Source organism: Lynx canadensis, chromosome A1, assembly GCF_007474595.2.
Source record: "Lynx canadensis isolate LIC74 chromosome A1, mLynCan4.pri.v2, whole genome shotgun sequence".
Lineage (NCBI taxonomy): Eukaryota > Metazoa > Chordata > Mammalia > Carnivora > Felidae > Lynx > Lynx canadensis.
Genome location: NC_044303.2, coordinates 93,116,551 through 93,141,149, shown reverse-complemented (window position 1 = coordinate 93,141,149; position 24,599 = coordinate 93,116,551). Strand labels below are relative to the sequence as shown.

General features: G+C 44.0%; 1 protein-coding gene across 1 annotated transcript in view; it reads right to left on the bottom strand.

Annotated features, from left to right (window-relative positions):
• The window catches only part of KCNN2 (potassium calcium-activated channel subfamily N member 2), a 157,138-nt gene extending 152,060 nt beyond the window's left edge, over positions 1 to 5,078 (bottom strand). Inside the window, exons 1-2 of the mRNA XM_032592690.1 lie at positions 3,808 to 5,078; positions 3,068 to 3,163 (exon numbers count right to left, since the gene is read on the bottom strand). Of these exons, the coding sequence (XP_032448581.1) occupies positions 3,068 to 3,163; positions 3,808 to 5,034 (1,323 nt within the window). The 5' untranslated portion in view covers positions 5,035 to 5,078. The remainder of the gene's footprint in view (positions 1 to 3,067; positions 3,164 to 3,807) is intronic.
• Positions 5,079 to 24,599: the final 19,521 nt, after the last annotated feature.

The window sequence follows — 24,599 nt, the reverse complement described above, 5'->3', positions numbered from 1 at the left end:
TCATACCATGTACCAGAAACCCACACTAGCTAGCTCTCACCATCCAATCATCATGCTGGTATGCTAAATGGGAAAAGGAAAAACCTGCCTTTTAAGACCACATGCTACATCCAAAGACATGCTCTGATCAGCAACATAACCCCTGTGCTGAATTCTTTCACTCAGAGCAACTCAGTATGTTTGGAACTGTTAACAGTAAACTGAAAAACTCCTACTTGCTTAAAACTTATGAAAGAAATACACTTATAGCAGTGACATCAATAAGTAGAAAGAAAGAAAGAAAGAAAGAAAGAAAGAAAGAAAGAAAGAAAGAGAAAGAAAGAACAATTCTTCATTTTCCATACATATATGCACAAACCTGTGCACTTACTTAGTTCCACTGGGCTTCAGGGTGAACTACTTTGGTGATACCACTGACTCTATTATCTCAATAAATTAGTACGTGTTTTTTTGGCTCTTGACTTCCAGCTCAGGGTCCTTAAGTGTATTTAGTCTATTTAGTCCTTTCCCCAATTTATACATTTTTAAAAGCAACTCAGATAAGAATTTGCAGCTTCAGCATGAGGAAGAAATGCCCTCAGATAAAATGCTGAGTGTAAAAGCGACACCCAAAACAACCAAATGATATTACCCGAGCATCTATCTTTAAATTCTCTTCAGTGTGGCTGCTTTAACAGAAACTATATATCATATAAAATAAACCCAATTTAAAAAATCTAACATCCTGTGATATTTACGTCGCCTGAACAGTAGAGAAGTTCACTGTGCTTACAAGTTTTAGAGGAACAACTCATGTCCTCAATTTTGTCACCCATGCCATACATCTTCTAATCAATAGATCTGTGCATTTATGGAACGGAAATAGTCCTCAAAGTGAGCCAGTGAATGGAATTCCAAGCGTGAAAAATCTTTAAAAATATGATTCCTTGTATTTTTATTAGTTTCTAGAAGGCTCAAGAGTGCTAATATGGTATCAAAAAAAATTGTTAACAACACATAATTAACATGTGGCCACTCCTCGCAAAGTCCTTTAAGTTATTTACAAAAGCCTCCCGATGATTCTGAAAAAGTCAGTGTTTTCAGGCAGAAGACACTTTGCTCTTGATATCATCCAATGTCTCCCTAGAGAATGCTCATGTAGTTGTGTGCTTTTCAGAAGGAAAGCCCAATGGTGAGAAAGCCAATGCTTACTAAACACACCAGCAAGCTCTCTTTCCAGGACGAATGAAGTAAAACCACTCTAGTCCCCAAGTTTTGTTTTCAGTTACTTGATTTTTTAAAAAATACCTGAGAAGATTTTAATACATTGAACCTACCCATATTCCAAACTTTTAGATTTAGAGAGAAAACATGGACAAAGAAGCTATCTGGACTAGACGCTGGAGGTCTGGTCACACTCTGCCCTGTGTTGCTGGGCAATCTGGCAATCTACTCACCCCTTACGATTTCAGATTCCTCATCAGTAAACTGAGTCAAAGGACCATTCAGTCCTATTTTGTTCTTCCCAGCTCCAAGTGTCTATTCTTAAAGTCAAAACAAGAAGCTATGCTCATTATGTGTCAAGTCATATTTTAGTATTGCTAAAAAAATGTTCTCGAAAGAGGGGCGCCTGGGTGGCTCTGTCCGTGAAGCGTCTGACTTCTCGATTTCAGCTCAGGTCGTGATCTCACTTTTCTTCAAAAAGAAAAATGTCCGAAAGAATCTCAGAAGCCCCCGATCACAAGCACTGAATTAAAATGACCCTCTGCATATTATTAAAGTGTTCCAATGTGCGTTCGCCTTGTTCGGCCAGTACAGTTTTATGACTTACCTTTGAATATTCTCACTCTTGATTCACTAACTTTATCCCTTCAAAGTGGCACTGTCCCAAGTTTCTGCAAATGTTAAAGTAGGATGAAGGAATTCTCCAGGCCCCTTTAGGGCCAGGGGTGTCTTTATTTTGTTTGCATGATAGTTAAAATTGGTTTCTTCCATGTTTGGTATGTGCTTGCTAATTACTAACCTAAAACTGATTTAACTTATAATTAACAATCATTCAAATGGCAAGTTTCATATGATGTTTTAAATTTAAAGGCAACTACAAAGGAAAGTATCCTAAATGTGAGGGTTTAATAGTTCCAAAAAATACTCAACAACTGCTCCCCCCACAAAAAAAAAAATCAGAAAATACGTATCAGTGTAAATTCCAAACTAGAAAATCCTGCTTAATTTTTGAAAAGTCTAGTTATTTTACTTCACAAACCTTCCTATTCCTCTGACAGAAGGCTACAGCCAAGTAAACAACTCAAAGATGACCCACGAATTTTATACGAGGATTGTGAAATTGTTAGTAATGGCCAAATCTAACAATAGAGTTCCTGGCTGCATTTAAACAGAACATTTCCTAACAAGGCTGCTCACAAGGGCAGTGGCCTTTGCCCTTAAATGATATTTAAAAAAAAAAGAAGGCAATGTAATGATTGTAACTAAAAATCGACCCAACTACCACATATACAGAATTTGTATGCTAACCTTAGAACAGATTTTTTTTTTTCTTTAATGTTTGGGGATATGGAAAGAGTTTGAGTTTTTCTCATGTCTTATTTACATATATTAGCTAGGAATAACATGCGCTTATTTTCTTCTAAGAGACATTTCTTCTCTAATGTCTACGTTATAAAAAATACTGTACAGAGATGGACCCTGTGTTCTGTAATGACGCACCCACTGGGAGTGGGTGTACCAATCAAGAATACACATTTATTTACCCTACCGATTAAGGCTAGCACCTAACTGGCCTTAAGGAAAGCAAATGCAGTGACTGATTTAGAGAACTGTATCTACCTGAAGAATAGAGGGGGAAATCTTAAAGGTTTAAAGGGTAGAACCCAGAAGCGACTGCATGTTAACATGCTGTGTTGTTTTGTTTTGAACTTCTTGAAAGAACAGGTCAGGTGCTAACGCAAGACTACAGCGTGTGTCTTCTGTAACCTCAAGCAAGGACACAAGGGCTTGGAAAAAGCTGCCTTGCTTGTCCAAGCAGGCGGCAGCGCTCTGGGTCATTCATAAATAGCAGAGCCCAAGTTACCTGTATTTCCCTGGCGTGGTACACGATGATCAGCCCGAGCAGGATGATTGTGGAGAGACTGATAAGGCATTTCAGAGCTAAGGAATACAGTGACGCCTGCAACACAGTCAGACAGAAGCACTTTTAAGAAACAAGTACTTTTGACCACCTTCCGGGGGTGGGGGTCAGTCAGTCCCCAGCAAGTGGAATCGAACTCCCAGGAGGAGGATGGGGATGAGGGGAGTACCTGTTTTGGCTCTGTGATCTGTCAGATCACTTGGCCTCAAAGGGAAGGGAGAGGAGAACAGGGCAGGCGGATGGCCAGGCAGCGCATCCGCGCCATCCCAGACTCAAGCGCAGATCCCGGCTCTGGAAACCGAGAGCGAGTTATTGCTGAGTTTAAGCGCTTTGGGTTGAAAGGGGCCTCTGAAATCCCGAGCACACATAAAAGAATAGAGCAGGCTTTCCCCCACTGACTCCTGGAGCTACTTATTTAATGTGCCCAAATGAGCTGGGCACTCGCTGCCTCTAGAACTTTGGCTGCGCACAGAAAGGCTTCCTCTCCTAGAGTTGCCTGGAGGATCAGGGGTGCGTCCGAGCCGTGCTCACCGTCCCGGCGGGCACCTCCGACCGTCCAGAGGAGGCTCGGGACCCGCCGGCAGAGAGTTCCCACCAGTGCTTACCCCAACCACCCAGCGTCCGGCCCGCGGCCCCGGAAGGCTGGGGCGGGGGGGGGGGGGGGGGGGGATTCCAGAGCCTACCTTGTCGTAGGCGCCCCATGACAGCTCGGTCTCGATGACCATGACCACGATGCCGAACATGCCGAAGATGAGCGCGTAGTCGCTGAGCCGCTTGCGCTTCTCGAACAGGGCGCGCCGGTGGCCCAGCTTGTAGCCGATATTCTGGTTCTTCTTTTTGCTGGATTTGGTGCCACTGCTGCTGCCATGCCCGCTGCCGCCGCCGCCGCCGCCACCGCCGCCTCCAGCGCTGCCGCTGCCACCGCCACCGGCTCCGTAGAGCGCCAGGTTATTGGAGTTGTTGTGCTCCGGCTTAGACACCACGATCTCCGGGGCTGAGGACGAAGCGGCGGCGGCGGCGGCGGCCGCTGCAGACGGGGAGGACGCGCAGCCACCTCCTCCGACGGGCGCGGGGGGCTGTAAGGGCTGCGCCTCCGAGTCCATTTCGTGCAGGTTCCGGCGGGACGCGCTCAAGTTGCTGAGCGGCCGCATGACGCCCCCGTTGTACCTGCAGCTGCTCATGGCTATTTCGGTGAAGGGGTTGCTCTCACGGCGCGCCTGGGGCTGGTGGTGCTGGTGGTGCGCCGGGTGCGGGTGGTGGTGGTGGTGAGAGAGCGGGGGCCCGGAGCCCAGGCTGCCGAGGCTGCCCGTGGGGCTGGCGGCGGGCTGCAGGCTGTGGCACTGGTGGTACTGGGAGGCGGATGCCGGCTGCTGCGTGTACTGCTGCCGGAGCGCACTGGCATGGCTGGACGGCGTCAGCTCGCTCACATTGAGCTGGCTGCCCCGGCGCGACGAGCAGCAGCAGCAGCACGACGAGCCCGACAGCGGCGAGGAGGTGCGGGTCCGGAAGGCGCCGCCGGGCGAGGAGGTGCGGAGCAGCAGGGACAGGTTATCCCCCGCCCCCGCCCCCGCCGCCGGGGCACCGGAGGAGGCGCAGCTGTTGCACCGGAGGCATGGGCTGCTGCCGCCGCTGCCCGGCTGCTGGTGCGCGAGGTGCGGGTGGTGCTGAGGGTGCGGGAGGGACGCGAAGGGCGGGCACGGCTTGTCCTGGCTCTGTTGCTGCTGCTGGCAATGCAGGTGTGAGGAGCGCGGCGGCGGCGGCTGCTCTGAGAAGAAGCCGCGCTGGAACTGCAATGGGGTTTCCATGTCAGGGCTGTTAAAGCTGCAGGGAGACCAGGCGGTGGTGCACCCTGCGCAATGCGTTATGGTCGGGAGCGGGGACTCCTGCTGCTGGTGCGAGGAAGGGCCCATGCCGGCTCCGGTAGAATCCAGGCGGAGAGTCCGATTGGTCGGGCGCACCAAAACAATGGGCATGACATCACCTGCGGGGACCGAGACTGAGTTTGCGGCGCGCGCGGCTTAGGGGAGCGCGTGTGTGAAAGAGAGATGGGGAGGAGGGAATCTGCAGGATGAGAACCCTGGGGTGCGCAGGCCAGGGCAGAGTGAGGGGGGGGCACCTGCCGTTTGGGAGCGCCTGGGAACAGCACCCGGCTGGGGAGCCCCAGGCAGTGCGGCCAGGCTGCAGGGAAAAGAGAGAAGAAAGGGGTGTCCCTGCCTCCCTCCTTCCTTCCCTCCCTCGCCGCCGCCGCCCCCCCCCCCCAGCTGGTGCCGGACGCGCAGTCTAGATCACCTGCGCCGGGCACTGCAGCACGTTGGGCCACCCCAGCAGAGGGTCAGGCGCGGGGACAGTGCGGAACCCCTGCCACTCGTCCGCCCGCGTGCACGCCTCGCTGGGCTGCAGAACAGCAGCCCCCTCGCCTCACGCCCACCTCTCCCCAGTCGTCCCGCGGAGAGTGGGCAGCGGGCTGCCCGCCAAATAACTGCGGGGGCACCCGCTTAGGAGAGAAAAAGTTTGGCGACTGGCTACGCCAGTGCAGCAGGGCTTAGGGAGAACCCCGGAGCCTGAGCCCAGGTTTGGCCGCTGCGAGTTCCGAGCGAGCCCCGCGCCGCGATCATTCCCCCGCCGCTCGGCTCCGGGGCCCGGGAGTCGGGATTGGCTGAGCGGCGCTCCGGCCCGAGTGCGCTGCGGCGCTGGGAGGGTTAACCGCCTTGGCACTCGGGGCCGGGGGAGGATGGGGGCGGGGCCGGAGGAGGGGATCCCCACCGTCCGCGGGAGGAGCCCGCGCGGGCTTCCCGGGTCCCCCTGGCGGGGGCGGAGGGCTTTCCCAGCTACCGCCCGCTCACATTTGCGCCTTCCGCGGAACATGAGGGGCTGGCGCCCCCGGCCGCCGGGTCCCCGGGCTCTGGCGCTCTGGCCCTCTGGCTTCCCCAATGGGTAGGTCCGTTGGCTTCTGCGGCGGTGGAGAGGCGGCTTGCTCGAGGGTACGGGGGCTGCTCAGCGGCCGCCGGCCGCCAGCGCCTCTTCTGTTCCTCTTCCTCCTCCCCACCTGCAAAGCACAGACAAAGCAAAGGCGGGTGTCACTGATGCGCACACACCGAGCATCTCCTTGGCGGAGCCCTGACTGCGGCGGCGGGTGGGAGAGGGGCCTGGAGCGGGCTGATTCGCACCGGTAGTTACAGCCTGGCTGGGAAATTATTAATAACGACAACTCCGGCTGAATGTCCACTCCGGGGACAGTGCTGGAGTTTGGCCGGAGTCGGGTATAATTATTTACTTTCTAATAAATCCATGAAAATGGCATTTTGTGTCTCACCAATTTCCTGCAATGTGCTCTTCTCTTAGGGGATATACCAACACAAAGCAGTAGGGGACCCTTTTCGAGGGCTGTGACTGTTCCGTCTTAAGCCCTTCTAGTTCGTTTTTCTTTGTAAATTGAAATCCCCTTCTCCCCGAGGAAGGAAATGGCAGACACTAGCCAGCTGAATATTTGTTTCCGTTTTAAATCGTAATTTTAAAGCGTGATTTTTATGATCAATATTATAATGAATTAGACCAAGAAATTGGAGTGTAAGCAGATAACCCTCATTAGGTAATTGGAATTTTCAGCTGGATCCAATTTCTTGATATTCTACTCGGCATCTGCCCTGAAGTTGCTTACCAGGTACCTTGTCCTCAGTGTGTGTGCGCGTTTTCAATGCCATGGAGTGAATAATTCATTTTAGGATATCCTTTGGACACGGGTTAAACAATTTTAATGTTTTGTACGTGCAAGTAAACAGATCCACAAGAAGAAAAGGACAGGGTTGCTTTTAGGCCCATAGACCTCGACTTCAGACATTGAGTACTGTCACAATGGACAGTTTTCAATAGCCTTGGTCAAGCATAGAATTTGAATAGCTAAAAAGTGGAGACAGCATTTTGTTTTTATCATCTCCCATGATTTTTGGCAATTCAATAAAACATGTTTAGAATTCTGAAAGTCATCGAATCGCTGGGGTGGCTGAGTAGATAGTGCATGAATTTCATGGTGAGCATGACCATTGCAAACAGTTCTAATGACCTGAATTTCAAATGACAATGAAGCCTTCCAAATCAAAAGTGATTCACCTGCTGGGGTGAAACAAAATTCAACTCAAGCACAAAATCAATCATACATTCCTTTTCACTTTATAACCCATTCTATAGGCTTCTTCCAGTTGCTCTGTGTAGCTGAATCGAATGCAGGGGATGCCTGGGTGGCTCAGTCAGTTAAGCAGCAGACTCCATTTCAGCTCAGGTCATGATCTCAGGGTTGGTGAGATGGAGTGCCTCATTGGGCCCTGCACTGACAGCACAGAGCCTGCTTGGGATTCTCTCTGACCCTCCCCCATGCGCATGCTCTCTTTCAAAATAAACATTTTAAAAAAGAGAAAAGTTTGATTCTTCTTTACAAATTAAATTCTTCAAGGAAGGGTTACCACGGTAAATCACTACTTTGCTTAACCTTTCATAAATTTAGAAAAAAGAGGACATAGTTGCCTCCCCAAATATCACAATTGTTGCCAGCTGCAAATTAGGTATAAGGTTGTAAGGTATATGGTGTAAAACACCATAAGGAATGGCTGTGTTCTATGTATCACACTGACTTTCTCAAATAGCAAGTTCAAGGCTTCAAAGAGAGGTTCCATACACAAAACAACAGGGACAAAATATCATGTCGTTTGCCATGTATATCTCTATGCCTTGGTTAGAGATTAGGTGCAGTACCATGAATCAGAGAGAAACAAAGAGCGTTGACTAAGATTTATGGCAATGACGTACGGAGTTCCCATCGTTCACAAAGGATGCTCAGGGGGAGGACAGAATTCATACAGTAAGAAAGAAATGGAGATCTGACCCACAGCATAAGGAATTGCCAGAATACCAAAACTCAGATTGATAGTGCTTCCACCCAGCTGGTTTTTTGTTTTGTTTTGTTTTGTTTTTTGTTTTGTTTTTTTTTAAAGCTCATGAAATCATAACATGGAACTCGCCATGACTGGGGAGAGAGAAGTCAATCAGAGGTATATCATCTTTCTGTTTTAAGGAATCACCTGCTCACACACACCCAAAAAAAGTCACCTTGCTAATAAATGACTGTGTGTGGAGAGTACAACAATCCTCTCTCAGTACGATGATGAAAAACCTCAAGATGCCCCCAACAGCCTCTTGTTTCATTTTTTTTGTCGGTGTCCTCATAACCTGCTGGTTTGGGGCATCTTACTCTATTGGTTTGTGACACATTTAAGAAGTTCCTGTTTCCATCATTGTTCTCTTCTTTATAAAATTAACAAATGAGTCTTAAATATAGATGTAAACCTTTAAAAACTATCATAATTTTGCCTTTTTTTCCTATAAAGGATTATAGAGAAACATGAAACAAAGTCAAACAGAGCAACAAAGACAATGTCCTTCCACAGGGATGGTGCTGTGCATGTAATAGATGCTCATTTATATTTCTAAGACCCAGGAGGGAAAGAGAGGGAAGCAATGAAGAAAGTTGGAAATAAAGGTCGCAAAACAAGCCCCATAACCCCTGAAGGATAAGCTTTTGGAAAATTACATTTGCTTCTCTTTCTGCCATGAAGATATAGAAGTGCTGGAATTTCTCTAGTTTAACACCAGAGGTCATACTCATCCACAAAATGCATTTCAAATCTAACCAATTAGATGCCTTCCTTGATTTCCAGTACCATTTTTTGAAAAATTACCTGTTTTTTTGGAATAGACTAGAACTGTGTTCCCGTATTTGTGAACATGCTTGTTCCCGTATTTGTGAACATGTTCCCAAGCTTGTGAACATGCACAGACACATAACACCCCCCACACCCGCCCACATACACTTACTAGGTGTCTTAGAAGAAGGGTTTTCCCAGCCCCCGTTGGGGGGGGGGGGGGGGGGCTTGGAAAAAGTGGCAGGTTTGCATATGCCATTGCTGATAATTCTCTTTTTCACAGGAATTATTTGTGCCCTCCCCCTTCATTGTGCCTTCAAAAGCAAGACTCCCTGAATTTGGATACTTCTGGTCTATTTCCAAAGGCCATCAGAGCAGTTGAGGCAGGCACCCAGGGCATCTGGTACCCACAGTCTGAGGGAAACTTTGACCTACAAAATAAATGTTTTTCTGAGATTTTCTTTTTCCTTTGCCCACATGAGAAAATCATTTGGTTGGTGCCAAACAAAGAGGTTGCAAAAAGACACAGCCTGTCTGAACTTAGTCTGCTTAGTGGTAAATCTAAGTGGGGAATCACGGTAATACCAGAGTTATTTTCTTAGCACAATAACAAGTCCACATTTGCCAAAACAGAACAATTAAGAGGCCATAAGGACAGTTATTTTTATTTTTATATTAAAAAAATTTTTTTAACATTTATTTATTTTTGAGAGAGAGAGAGACAGAGCACAAGCCAGAGAGGGGCAGAGAGAGAGAGAGGAAGACACAGAATCCGAAGCAGGTTCCAGGCTCTGAGCTGTCAGCACAGAGCCTGATGCAGTGCTCGAACCCACAAACTGTGAGATCATGACCTGCGCCGAAGTCAATGCTTTAACCGACTAAGCCATCCAGGCACCCCAAGAGCAGTCATTTTTAAACCACAGATTATCCTACCTCCTAAGAAATAAACCACATTTGAAGAAAACATTAGAATAATCATTATAAGTATTCTTTATACTTCTGCATCATGATCAGAAAGTGTCTAGACCTGAATGAGCTTATTGGTGACAGTCTTGTTAATTTTTAGCCATAGTGCCATTATTCAGGGGCTGATTACCATGTTGGGGACTATTCATTAACTTCATTAACTTTCCAAATTTTTTCTACTATCATCTGTGTCTTGCTAATTGGCCAATCTGCCAAAGTCTCAGGAGCGCCAGCCAAAAAAAAAAAAAAAAAGAAGAATAAGAACATATACTAGTTTTGCTAGAAGTGAACCCTGTTACATAATTAAATAGGTGAACACCAGGCTAAAATTATTGACTAGGATAAGTCTTTTTAAGATAGCTTGCAATTTCATAAACAAATATCCCTTGGCAGCTAGAAACACACATCCAAATCTAGAAAGTCATTAAAAACAAACCAAACAAACCCTTCAAGGGCAGCAATCCTAGTTTAAACCCAGTTTAAATCATTCTAGTTTATATATATATATATATATATATATATATATATATATATACACACACACACACACACATATGTATATACATATATACGTATATATATATACATATATACGTATATATGTATATAAAATATTTATTTATTTATTTATTTATTTATTCATTCATTCATTCATTTATTTATTTACAGAAAGAGAGAGAGAGAGAGTGAGGAAGCGCCAATGCACTGCCAGCACAGAGCCCGACGTGGGGCTCAAACCCACTAACCACAAGACCCTGACCCAAGCCAAAACCAAGAGTCAGATGCTCAACAGACTGAACCAGACAGGTGTCCCAGCACATTCTAGTGCAGAAAGCAGTTGCTTCTATGTTATCTTACTTCTGTATCATGAGAACCCTTAGGGAAGGTAGGAAAGGGGAAAGGTTTCATTATCATTTCCATTTTATAGAAAAGGGTAATTCAGGTGATGCGGTGCCTGGGCTACCTCAAGTCACACAGCTAATGAGTACCCGAGGAGTGTCCAGACCTCAAACACAGCCTTGTGAGTCTGTCTGCTGAGTCTGTTTCACATTCTTCTAGCATTTCGTCCACAGCTGGGGATGGCCTGCTGACTCTACCTACTTATACGGGCTTGTACTCCACTACTAGTTGTCCAGGAATGGACAGTAGTGGCTTATCACTACCATTCACCGCCTTTGGATGGCCTCATGGACATTTCCTCACTGGTGTGATTGGGATTCTGTGATTTTTGACTATTGTCCTCCTGTCGACTTCATCTGCTCAACAGGATAATTTCTGTGGATCTAACACACGTGTGGATAAGATGGTAGTGCTGTACGCAAGCAGGTCCAAGGTGCCTCATGAAAAACTTTAAAAAATATAGAGATTCTGGTCCAATCACACACAGTTTTCTGCCTAGTTTGATGGCAGGTCCACCATTCCTGACCCATAGTAGAAGCTGTAGGGCAATGAAAAGTACACCAAGCCCATTTTGCCTTTTTCTGTAATAAGGGAGACTCAGACTCCCTCCCTGGCTTGGAGGAACTTGTCTGTAGCCATTTGTCTTCTCACTGCTTCTTCCTTTATGCCAAAGAGTGGGGAGAGCCATGTCACCAGAAGAGTCTCAAAGAGCCTAGCAGAGAATTTGTCTCAAAGCTGTATTTTGGGGTGCCTGGGTGGCTCTGTCGTTTAAGTGCCTGACTTCGGTTCAGGTCATGATAGCACGGTTCGTGAGTTCGAGCCCCGCACCAGGCTGTGTGCTGACAGCTGAGAGCCTGGAGCCTGCTTCAGATTCTGTGTCATCCTCTCTCTCTGCCCCTCCCCTGCTCATGCTCTCTCTCTGTCTCTCAAAAATTAAAAATAAATAAAATAAAATTTAAAGGCTATTTTTTTCTAGTACCTTCTCTACAGGTGCTCCTACCCAGATGAGCTTGATGCCAGATCACAACAGACCACCAGAAACCAGATCAAACCAGACAGACCCAATATGGCAGACAATGTGGACCAAATTCACATTATTCCTTCACTACACTACATTAACAAACTAAGGTCTCCTCCTTAGGGGCACCATGAGAGGAAACCCCTGACTGAATAAGAAAGAGAAAGGGCCATGGCCTAAGCTCCTGGAAATCTCCACCCCTTTCTGGGAATCTGGCTGCCATCAAACATCCTGGCCCCCCACCAGCCCAACTTATGCCCCCTCTGCCTCTCTGTGCCCTTGAAGCATGAGCTCCCCTTCTCCCTTCTCCCACTGGGTAAATTACCTGCTTGCCTTTGATACTGTTTGCTTCTTTGACTATTTGGCCAAAGGTACTGAGTAGGGAAAGAACCTACCAGTTTGGTAACAACCAGAAAAAGGAAACCAAGCTATGTGCCACAAGAAGAGAGAAACCAACGTGTCTCACAGTTGGGGTAAAGAGTCAGCAAAAATGGATCGAAGACATGGAAAACCATCCCTAAATACCGAGGTCAAAGCTCCCACTTGGTAATCCCAAAAATTCTACGGTTGCTTAGTGCTAAAAAAATAATGAGGCTCAGGGCACCTGGGTGGCTCAGTCAAGCATCCAACTCTTGATTTCCACTCAGGTCATGATCTCACGGCTGGGTTCTGGGATCAAGCCCCGCATCAGGCTCAGTGCTGACAGCATAATGCCCGCTTGGGATTCTCTTTCTCCCTCTCTTTCTTGCCCCTCCCTCCCTCCCTCTCTCTCTCAAAACAAATAAACATTAAAAAAAAAAAAACCATAATGAGGCTACAAAAATTCTGGAAGGTTTATTTTCTCTCTGAAATCCAATGTATTTCCCCATCATTATATTCTCCTCTTTACCGGATTAGTGCATACAATGCATTAGTTCTTTTTTTCTCTTTTCCTGTTAATGCCATTCCCATGTACTCATCAAACGCTCGATGTTTTCCTTTTGCTTTTCTGCCTTTTGCTAAACAGGCTCAGGAAATCTATGTATCTCCCTTTGCTGGTCTTTATACTGTTGTCTCCCTCTCTGGAACTGTTTGTAAATGCCCATTCCCCCAAGAAATTGTCTTAGGGCAAGGAGAGAGTTGGTGCCCACTCACAGGAAGGGAAAGAACAGTTGTTCTAAGTTGAATTAAGCATAACAAGGTCATTGGCAACCGAATACTGTACATGCCAAATCTTCAAGATTTGCATATTCATCAACTAATATACCATGTTTTTCTTAAAAATGAGTTGCGTTCCATGTTGCTGTTGTATTTTATGGCTGTAGATTCAGTAGCACTTTTTCTCTCCTGTTTCAGTTATTAGTGTATGAAAATTATCCATATGATCCAAAATGATACACATGAAGCAATGTATCAGGAAAAGCCACAACAGATATTAGTTAGACAAATACAATGACAAAACTCACTATGGGACAGTGTTTCTCTCTCACTACTTAGGAGGACTCCTTCTCAAAAACGTTTTAATTAGTGGGGTGCCTAGATGGCTCAGTCGGTTAAGCACCCAACTTTGGCTCAGTTCATGATCTCACAGTTCATGAGTTCGAGCCCCACATCGGTCTCTCTGCTGTCAACACAGAGCCTGCTTCAGATCCTCTGTCTCCCTCTGTCTCTGCCCCTCCCCAGCTTGCACTATCTCTCTCCCTCTCTCAAAAATAAACAAACATTAAAAAAGTATTTTAATTACTTAAAACTACTGGATACTTTCATTCACCAGTCCTCTTAACAAGGGGTATTTCTAGCCTTACATAACTGAACATGTCTTAACTAGGGAAGACTTTAATGCTTTTGATTCAGAGAGTAAGACATTGTCAGGGTTGGGACACCTGGGTGGCTCAGCTGGCTAGGCATTGGACTTTGGTTTAGGTCATGATCTCACAGTCCATGGGATAGAGACCCACATCAGGCTCTCTGCCAACAGTGCAGAGCCCCCACTTGGGATTCTTTCTCTCTCCCCATCTCTCTCTCAAAATAAATAAGTAAATAAAATCTTTAAAAAAAAAAAAGACTTCATCAGGGTTCCAGCAACTTTCCTCAGCTATTTCCTATCATTGACCTCCTTCATAGACACTGGCTTAATCCCCAGAATGTTTTACCTTGAGGTGGGGAAAATAGCTGTGGCAGTTCTAGACTTCATACCCACACCCCCATCATTCAGAAGAAAGCAGATCATCTTCTGTCCCCCACCTGCCAAACACATCCATTGACACATCTCCTGACACATCTGTTGACCTGGTTTGGTTCATGTACCCAGCTCTAAACCACACCTAGAGAAAGGTTAAAGAGAAGTATGATGGGAATGACTCATCAAACAGAGAATACTGATATAGAGACAGAAATTACTAAAAAAAAACAAATGGAAATTCTGGAGTTGAAAAGTGTGATAACCAAAATAAAGAATTCACTATAGAGGCTCAGGAGTACACCTGAGTGGGCAGAAACCAAAAATCACTGAATTTGAGGACATCACAAGAAAATGACAGACTGATATTATTTATGGATTATAGATGCAAAAATCCTCAACAAAATATAATCAAATCGCATATGGCAACATATAAAAATTATTATATACTATGACCAAGTGGGGTTTCCCCTAAAGATAAGGTCAGTTAACAAACCAACAGTTAACAAAACAACATGTGCCCTGGCTGTACATGTTGTAATGAGCACTGGGTGTTTTAGGTGTCAAATCACTGTATTGTACACTTGAAACTAATATTACGATGTATGTTAACTAACTGGAATTTAAATAAAAACTTTAAAAAGAATCAATTAGTGTAATACAACATGTCAATAGAATAAAGGGCAAAAACTATATAATCACCTTGACAGACACAGAAAAACATTTGACAAAATTCAAAACACTTTCATAATGAACACAGGCAACAAACTAGAAATAGAAGGATATTTTCTCAATGCAACAAAAGACATCAATGAAAAATTCACTGCTAATATCATATTTACTGTTGAAAGGCTAAGTGCTTCCTAAAATCAGAAATGAGACAATATCTGTTCTTTCTGCTTCTATTAATATTGTACTGGAAGTTCTGGCCAGTGCAATTAGGCAAGAAGAAGAAATAAAAGGCATCCAGATGGAAAGGAAGAAGTAAAATTATATTCACAGATGACATGATTTTTTACATAGGAAATCTTAAGGAATCCACTAAAATATTATCAGAACTAACAAACAAGCTCAGGAGATTTTTGGATACTAGATTAACATAAAAAAATCACTTGTAGGGGTGCCTGAGTGGTTAAGCATGAGTTCGAGACCCGCGCCGGACTCTGTGCTGACAGCTCGGAGCCTGGAGCCTGCTTCAGATTCTGTGTCTCCCTCTCCTCTTCATGCTCTGTCTCATTCTCTCTCAAAAATAAATAAATGCCAAAAAAAATTAAGAAAAAAACTTGCCCATGAATGTTTATAGAAGCATTGTTCATAATAATAGCCTAGGACTAGAAAGAATTCAAATGCCCATCAACCCCCACGTGTGTAAATAAAATGTGGTATACTCTTACAATGGAATATTATTTATTGGTAAAAAGAAATGAAGTTTTGATGCATGCTACAACGTGAAGGAACCTTGAAGACATGTGAAGGAAAGCCAGTCACAAAAGACCACTTGTATGACTCCATCTATAGGAAATGTCCAGAATAGGATCAAGCTATCAACAAAAAGTTATACAGTGATTATCTTGGGCAGTAAATGGAGAGTGTGCACAGTGTTTATTTTTGGTGTGACAAAAATATTTAAACATTTGATTATGATGATGGTCACTTAACTCCATGAATACACGAAATATCATTGATTTGTACACTTTAAGGGGGTGAATTATACGGTATATGAATTGTATCTCAAGAAAGTTGAGATGATGAGAAAAGGGGCACCTGGGTGGCTCAGTTGGTTTAAGCATCCAACTCTCGATTTCAGCTCAGGTCATGATCTTGAATCACAAATCTTGAGACTCACCCCACCTTGGGCTCTGTGCTGGGCCAAGAGCCTGCTTAAGACTCTCTCTCTCTCTCTCTCTCTCTCTCTCTCTCTCTCTCTCTCTCTCTTCCCCCCCCTGCCCCTTGCCCATTCATGCTCTCTCATAAAAAATATGACACATGAAATCCCCAAACAATACTGAATATGCAAGTAAAAGGAAATATATCACTGAAATGAAAAAATCAACTTAAAATGACTACTAGTGAACCAACAATTGACCTCTCAGATCAAAGAAGGGCAGGAGTCAGTTTTCCTAGGCAGCACAAGTGACTATTAACCTATGCATTTTAAGGCATTTGAGGATTCAAGGCTCTTTTCTTGGGAGACTCTACCTGGATAGTTATAAATCCTAAGAGACTCGTGGTCCAATGAATATCCTAAGAAGAATTTCAACAGAAGCAGGAGCTGTTGCACTTTTAATTATGGAAATGTAAATTTCTCGTATTGACATAAGTAACAGAACAGGTATATTTTGTATGAAAGCTACAATTAAAAAAAAAAAAATCACTGTCCTCCAATGACCGTAACCAATGAAGGCAAGAGAATGAAAGCATTCTCTGAAGACGGCACTGAGTGGTTACTTGGGGCCATTAATTAACATCCCCTGTGTGATGTCTTCCCTGTCTCACCCTCCAGCAGCTCCAACACACGTTTAAAATACGGTGAGACGGAAGCCTTTTTTAAGAGGCTGTCAGCGACAGTTGTGGAAGTCTTGAGGGCTGGCAGCCAAAGTGCACGCCACATGCAGCCTGCAGCATGGGGTTCGGCTGTTTGAAGCATACATCTTAAAGGACTCAGCAGTCAAGAAGACATGGCACGAGGCAGGCACCGCAGAGTGGCAGGGGTCTCATTTGATATTGACAAGTGACTGGAGCACCGGGGACGAGACTCACTTCAGCGCTCACTTCAAAAGACAGACCAGGGGCTTTCTTATGAAAGCCGAGACAACAGTGCAAAGCTGGCTCGTGCAGGGCTGTCTGCGGAGGCTCTCGGGGGTGGGTATTACATCACAGGAATTAAAATTCCCCACCGCTTCCCTGTCTCCGGGAAAAACTAATTTGTTCATGGAGCTTCTTGTTCGTGTCTTTTTGGCCAAAATGAAAGCCAGGGTGTTGCTTCCATTGATTCAATACTTTGCTAGGAGGAAAAAACTTTTTTAGTGGTCCCAGAGACAATGGGAAAGAGATGTAGGAAACAGAACACTTTGTTCTCGAAGATAAATTACGTGAAATGGGCCAAACTGTTGAAATGCGATTAATCAAAAAGGTTTTTCGAGGTTATTAATAAGCAGAGTTCCAAGATAAAGGAGGCTTACATTTCCTGTTCTAGATTTTAGTATGTTGCTTATCCCAAGATCAGGGCTCTGGAGGACGAGAGAGAAAAAGGAGTCTTAAAATTAGGCTTACTTACAGGTATTAGAATAATTGATGGAATGCTACTTCATCAGAGGGCAGGGCAGTTATGTAAGATGGGGTAAGGAAGGGCTTTTCACCTCTGTTTCTAAAATATTTTTTAAGTTTATTTATTTATTTTTTTAGTAATCGCTACACCCAATGTGGGGCTCAAACTCACGACCCCGAGATTTAGAGTTGCATGCTCTTCCCACTGAGCCAGCCAGGTACCCCCCTTTCATTTCATTTTTGTCACTTTCTTTAACAAACACCAGAGAAAATATCGTGTATTTATAGGTCTTAGGATTATGGTCCTTAGGAGGCCCTATGATCTCTTCTCTGCTTTTCTTTTCTTATTCCATTCTCTTTCTCCATTTTTGTTCCTAAGAGGAGTCTCTGGATTTTCCTAGGAAGCAACCTTCATCCTCCCGTCCCGGGTTAAAGGAAGACCTTGGTTTCACAGTCCACAGGAGAGTTCAAGGGAAAAAGGGAAGGATGGAGACTTTCTGATGACTGGGCAGACCCCAATTATCAACAGACTAAAACATGAAATGGGCAAGAAGAGGAAGGCCTAGTTCGCAATGAAGATAGCAACACATGCAACACAGATTATGTCCCCGAGAAGCTCAAAGGACAAGGAACTTGTTTCTTTCTCATTCAACTTTTTTAAAACTAGGAGAGTTGCTTCAAAGGAATGTTTAGGAAGACTTTCTAAGCCTTCTTCATGTAGCTGGACTGACTAATCCTTAAAAAACACAACTCACTAAATGTATGAAACAAAACTACAGAAATAGAGAAAAATATAAAGGAGATATGGTTTTATAATCTCAAGGTAAAGTTTCCCTAAGCAATTGACTAAACCCAGCAGCCATAAAGGAAAAGACAACTGATTTGACGTTACAGCATTAGCAAACATCCAAAGGGGACAAAACCAAAAAGACAAGTATCATATTTAACACACGGAGGATTAAAATCAAGAATATGTTTTTGTTTTAAAAAAGGTCTAAGAGGGACGGGGTGCCTTTGGTAGTTCAGTTGGTTAAGCGTCCGACTTTGGCTCAGGTTATGATCTCGCGGTTTGTGAGTTTGAGCCCCATGTCGGGCTCTGTGCTGACAGCTCGGAGCCTGGAGCCTGGTTCAGATTCTGTGTCTCCTTCTCTCTTTGTTCCTCCCCCACTCACACTCTGCCTCACGCTCTCTCTCTCAAAAATAAAGAATAAAAAAAATTTTTTTAAGGTCTAAGAAATTGGTAACAGAAAATGAAAAAAACAAACCGATGGAGAAATAATAAAAGGGTATGAACAAGCAACTCTGAGAAGATGAAATACAATTTTCAAAGAAAGAAAGAAAACCTCCTAAATAATCAAAGAAATGCAAGAAACCAGTTTGCTCATACACCAACAGACAGGAGTACAAATTGGTAAAGCCTATGTGAAAACCTGTTTGCTAATACCGACCAAAATGTCAAATACACAACTGTCCACCAACAGGTATCTACTCGAAAAAACATTTGCATTGGGGCGTCTGGGTGGCTCAGTTGGTTAAGCGTCCAATTCTTGGTTTCAGCTCAGGTCATGGTCTCATGGTTCATGAGATTGAGCCCTGCAACGAACCCCACCTTGGGCTCTGTGCTGTCAGTGCAAAGCCCATTTGGGATTCTCTCTCTCCCTCTCTCTGTCCCTCCCCCACTCGTGCTCTCTCTCTCAAAATAATGGATAGACTTTAAAAAATAAATAAGTAAATAAAAATAAGTGAATAAAAACATTGCACATATGTACAAAGATATATTTACAATGATGCTCCTTGTAGTGTGATATATTGGGGAAAATGCCCCCCCACAAAGTACCCTCCCATGTTTTTTAAAAGAACGAAAAAGACTTCTGTCTAGAAAACTGGAGTGATCACCAACACTTAACTATTAAACAAAACCAAGTAACAAAACAATTGGTAAGTATGATCTCACATATAAAAAGTCATATGCTCCTGTTTATATAAATTCACAGGAAGGCGATCATCAGGATGGTTGTGGTCAGTGCTGTGAAGTGATGTGGCTGTAAGAAGAAAGGGCGGCTTTTAGGTTAAGTTGCCTGGTGGGTGAGGCTTACACAGTAAACACATTTTCGAAAATAGAGTAAAGAGGAAGAAACAAAACACCTAGGCATGTGAGTGTACTTGAGCCCTCTCCTGATCTCTTACAGAGAGCGGACACCACTTCTGTACTCTCCAGCACTGTAACCAGTGATTCCCCAACCCCACTAGACAAGCGCTTCTCTGTGGCCACAGCATCTGGCACATGGGAAGTGTCCCATCGGTGTTTGTTGAATTAATGTTGAATTAAATTCATAAATGAAAAGTTGCTGCTTTAGGAAAAAAGAAACACCTAGAGGCTACATAAACATCCAAGATTCACAGTGTGTGTGTGTTTTTTGTGTTGTTTTTTTTTTTGCTTGTCAATGTATTAAATGAATAACTCGGGAGGGATATCAGAGGGATTGGACAGCTTCTCAACGTACCTTATATAGGAAGCAGGTGGGTACAGATACTCTACGTACCATAGTGATTCACTGGTATCTCCGTGAGGGAGCCACTCTCCACCTCTCCCCGCTCCCTATACATACCACACATCTTTGCCCCCAAGTAGCCAAGATAGTGTAGTCTTTGTCCTACGTCCCTCCACTGTGGAGAGATGAGCATTCTCCTTCCCACTCTGATTTCCTTGCTATGTTCCTCTTCCCCTTCCCCACTTGTCTTAGCTCAGGCTTCTATAACCAGTGCCATAGACTGACTGGCTTCTGCAACAAAGACAGCATTTATCTCTCACACTTCTGGAGACTTGGGAAGGCTGAAGTCAAGGTGCTGGCTGAAATGGTTCCTGGTGAGAGATAGCTACCTGGTTTGCACACACTATCGTGTGATATATTCACATGGCGAAGAGAGAAATCCTCTCATTGTTTTCCAATGAGTGCATGAATCATGAGGGCTCCACTCTCATTTTCTCTTTTTTCTCCAAATAGCCCCCACCTCTCCAAATACCATCCCATTGGGGATTAGGTCTTCAACATATGAATTTTGAGAGGATGCAAACATTCAGCCCATAGCACCAACTGACCCCAGTATAAAAGACCATGAAGCCCTATCGCTTCTATGGAAAATTCAAGGGTCTCAGATGCACCTGACATTTCCTCCAAATTCTACCTGTCTTATGGATTTGAGTCCCAGTTGAAAGATGTATTCACACCTCAAGCTTCTTTTTTATTCATTTCTCCTTATGCACATTTATGCTTTAGTATTTTTAGAACTGGGGCAATATTAATTATTATATCCCAAAAACCAAATACACAGCAGAACTCAGCTATATAGCACCCTCTTAACCAAGCAATCCATCTTTCCAGAATTTAGCTAAAGACTAAGAACAAACTACAGCCCTCAAGGGCCAAAACTCAATGTCAAAAAGCCTGGGCTGGTTATTCATAAGCAAGCCTTCAGACTTCCAGGAATCCTGATTGTCTGATTTCCTGACCACCCCTCCCCCCCCCAACATGTCAAAATCTCAAAATAAGAATAACAAAAGATTTATGGAGTCTGATCAGTTGAAAACAGCAAGGAGGAAATGACAACTGATTGCTTGAAAAACTAACTAATGGTGAATTTATAAACAAAGCAACATACATTAAGACTTGTGCAACATGAGAACTTAAAGAACACAGTATGTGGTAAGTGGTCTTTCATACTTGAATAATCCCTAGTGTCACCCCTGAATTCAAAATGATGCTAACATGTGTCTGGATGGTGTATTAGTTGGGGTTCTCCTGAGAAATAAAATAAATGAGACTATACACGCACACGTGTGCGCACACACACACACACATACACTTCATTATAAGGAACTGGCTCAGTTCCTCCATAAATGGAGGCTGAGAAGTCCCAAGGTCATTAGTCAGCAAGCTGGAGACGCAGGAGGGCTGATGGTGTGACTTGTAGAGCCAGGAGGTTTGAGACCCAAGATGAGTTAGTATTTCAGTTTGCATCCAGAGGCAGGAAGAAACTGATGTACCAGTGCAAGGAAGTCTGGCAGAAGTTCACTCTAACTCAGCCTTTTTGTTATAGTCAGGCCTTCACCTGATTGGATGAGGCCCACACACATTAGGGAGGACAGTCTGCTTTATTCAGACCACCAATTCAAATGTTAATTTCATCCACAAACACTCTGGCAGAATTATGTTTGGCCAACCATCCTGAAAACTGACACACAAAATCGATTGTCACAGATGATAAGCCTGAGTAATCAAGAAACCTTTAAATTATGTACATTATAATCTAGGTAATGAAACAAGAAAGCATGTAACTCATTTTACAAGAATTACCTCCAAAATTACTAGTGTAAAAATCTTACCGCTGTAACCTTATCTTAGAATGTCGGTTTTCCACAAATAATTCTAGCTTTCCAAGAACTCACTGTAGTTGAGAGTTTGTTAAGGCTCTACCATAGAGAACCGAGGTTTAGGTCCCATAGGTTGTGTGAATACTAGCTGAGAAGGAATCTTTCTGGAAGGAATCTTTCATGTTGTACATGAATATGATGATTGCCACACCCACCTCCTTACATATACAGCATGACTTACATGATATTAGACACTTCTCTAATTCTTTTTTATTCTTTTTGTTTATTTATTTATTTTTGAGAGAAGAGAGAGCAGGGGAGGGGACAGAGAGAGAGAGGGAGACAGAGGATCCGAAGCAGGCTCTGAGCTGTCAGCACAGAAGCCGACATGGGGCTCAAACTCACAAACCGTGAGATCATGACCTGTGCTGAAGTCGGATGCTTAACCAACTGATCCAACCAGGCACCCTGACAATACAATTCTTAATATTCTGTACATCTCTATCAATTTACGAATGCCTTTAAAATGTAAGCTCTGAGGGAATCTATCTATTTAACTTGCTTTTTATGACCGTCCTCACAGCACCTTGCCTAAGGAGACATTTCAATATGCTGTTTCATGACATGATGAAAAGGACTGGAAAAGTACAATTCTGGGGATATATATTTCTTAACAGTATGAACTTTTCAGTTGTTGTTTGTGCCTTATTTTAACAAATAGCAGATTTGTGTCATTACCAAATAAAATTGAAAATACTAAAAGTTCTTTAAAACTTCTACAATTTGGCAGTAAAACCAAACCTAACAGCAGAAAAGTCTATAAACCTTGGTCATTAGTTCTTTATGAGTAAAATCTCTGGCTAATGCTATATTTTTTATAGACATTTTATCATACTCAGGCTATTGATCATTTTAACGGGAGACACTTGCTTGGGAAAGAAACATCAACCAAGGGAAATGTGCATGTGTATGTATGATGTAGATAATATATATTAACTAGATATTATATAAACATATCGGCATATATATATACATACACATATACGTGTGTACAATAAGTATATATATATGTATATATATATATGTATATATGTATATATATATGTATATATATATAAATCAGCAGTCTTCAGAATCCAATCATCTGGCATATAATCAATTGGCTACAAATAATGAAAATATTTGTACAATACATTATAATTTGGTTTGCAAGTGGGAAGTTAGAAAAACCTAAATAGAACACAATTAAGCAATGACAATCTGCTCAATCTTTGGGCAAGCGATCATTTGAATTTCTCTTAGGTGAAGTAGAGACAGAACCAAGAAAATCTCTTTTGGGGGAAAAATGTTAACTTCTGCTTTATTTCATAATGCTCACGTTCACTGTGTCATGGAAAATATTTGGATGTGGAGGTAGCAAGTCCTGAATTCAAATCCTGACTGAGTCATGTATCCAGAGACACACGCCATCTTCTCTAAGCAAAGCGTTTTCCATTGTACGTGGCAGGATTAGTGAAAAATTAACTTGTGTGCTGTTCTCCCTCCTCCCTCAACCTTTTCAAGAGGAATCTAGGACTTTGGATCCCAAACTGAGACTTTCCTTACCCAGCAGGGGGAGGCTAGTAAACTGGGCTTTGTGGTTTGAAGGTCTGGGTAGAGGCTGTAACCTCAGATACCTACAGGAGCCCAGCCTTAAATACAGGGGTAAATCCCTTTGGGCGGGACAATAGGGCTGTCATTGGCAGGCAATAGGTAGGTGTGGTCACTGGGAAGCACATCTGCCCCACACGAAGGAAGCTGACCCAATTCGCTTCAAGCTAGCTATTGCCATCAAGGTCTACAGGACCAATATTCCCAGATTTACTGTCTTTTTTTGTTTTTGTTTTTATTTATTTTTATTTGAGAGAGATGGCGTGCATGAGACAGGGAGAGGGACAGAGGGAGAGAGAGACAGAATCTCAAGCAAGTTCCATGCTCAGCACAGAGCCCAATGCAGGGCTCCATCCCACAACCCTGGGATCATGACCTGAGCCGAAGTCAAGAGTCAGACGCTCAACCGACCGAGCCACCCAGGCATCCCCCTGCTTTTTTAAGATAAGTATGAATCCAACATTTTATGTTAACCCTCCCAATTTTTAAATATTTGAAGCTTAAAAAAATTTTTTTTAAATACAAAGTCCTGGGTGAGGCATGTCTACTGCTCAGAGTTCATCTGACACCACCAATTTGCAACTTGGGGCCAGGACCATGAGGAGCTGAAACTGCATGATGTGACCGGGGGCCAACCAGAAATGACACCTGGGAAGGGAGCCCAAGTCACAGGTTTTCTGAGACGGCAAGACCTCAGCAAGACTTCTGGGGGTGGCAAGACCTCTGCAAGTTCACTGTCTTGGTGGCCATGAGAAACCCACACTAAGTCTTGTCGCTTAGGGAAACTTTGTGATGATTCTCCTTCCCTGAGTTTGGCAGAAAAAAAGAAACACCACTGGGGTTGTCCCCCTCTGAATAGGTCAAGCAACACCAGGGGCTCCCACCAAGGACTGACCCCTAAGTCCTCGAGTTCCCGAATGGCCCAAGGCCAACAAGATCCTTCATGGGTCCTGGAACTCATGTTTTCTTCTTTTGGGGTTTTCTCCCCCATTTTTCTGGAATAAATTCTTTCTTTTTTTTAAATACTAGATTTAATTTTTTTAACGTTTATTTATTTTTGAGACAGAGAGAGACAGAGCATGAACGGGGGAGGGTCAGAGAGAGGGAGACACAGAATCTGAAACAGGCTCCAGTCTCTGAGCTGTCAGCACAGAGACTGACGTGGGGCTTGAACTCACTGACCGCGAGATCATGACCTGAGCCGAAGTCGGCCGCTTAACTGACTGAGCCACCCAGGCACCCCCTTTTTTTTTTATTTTAACATTTATTTGTTATTGAGAGACAGAGAGAGACAGAGCATGAGCATGGGAGGGGCAAAGAGAGAGGGAGACACAGAATCCAAAGCAGGCCCCAGGCTCTGAGCTGTCAGCACAGAGCCCGACGCAGGGCTCGAACTCACAAACCACGAGATCATGACCTGAGCTGAAGTCAGATGCTTAACCGACTGAGCC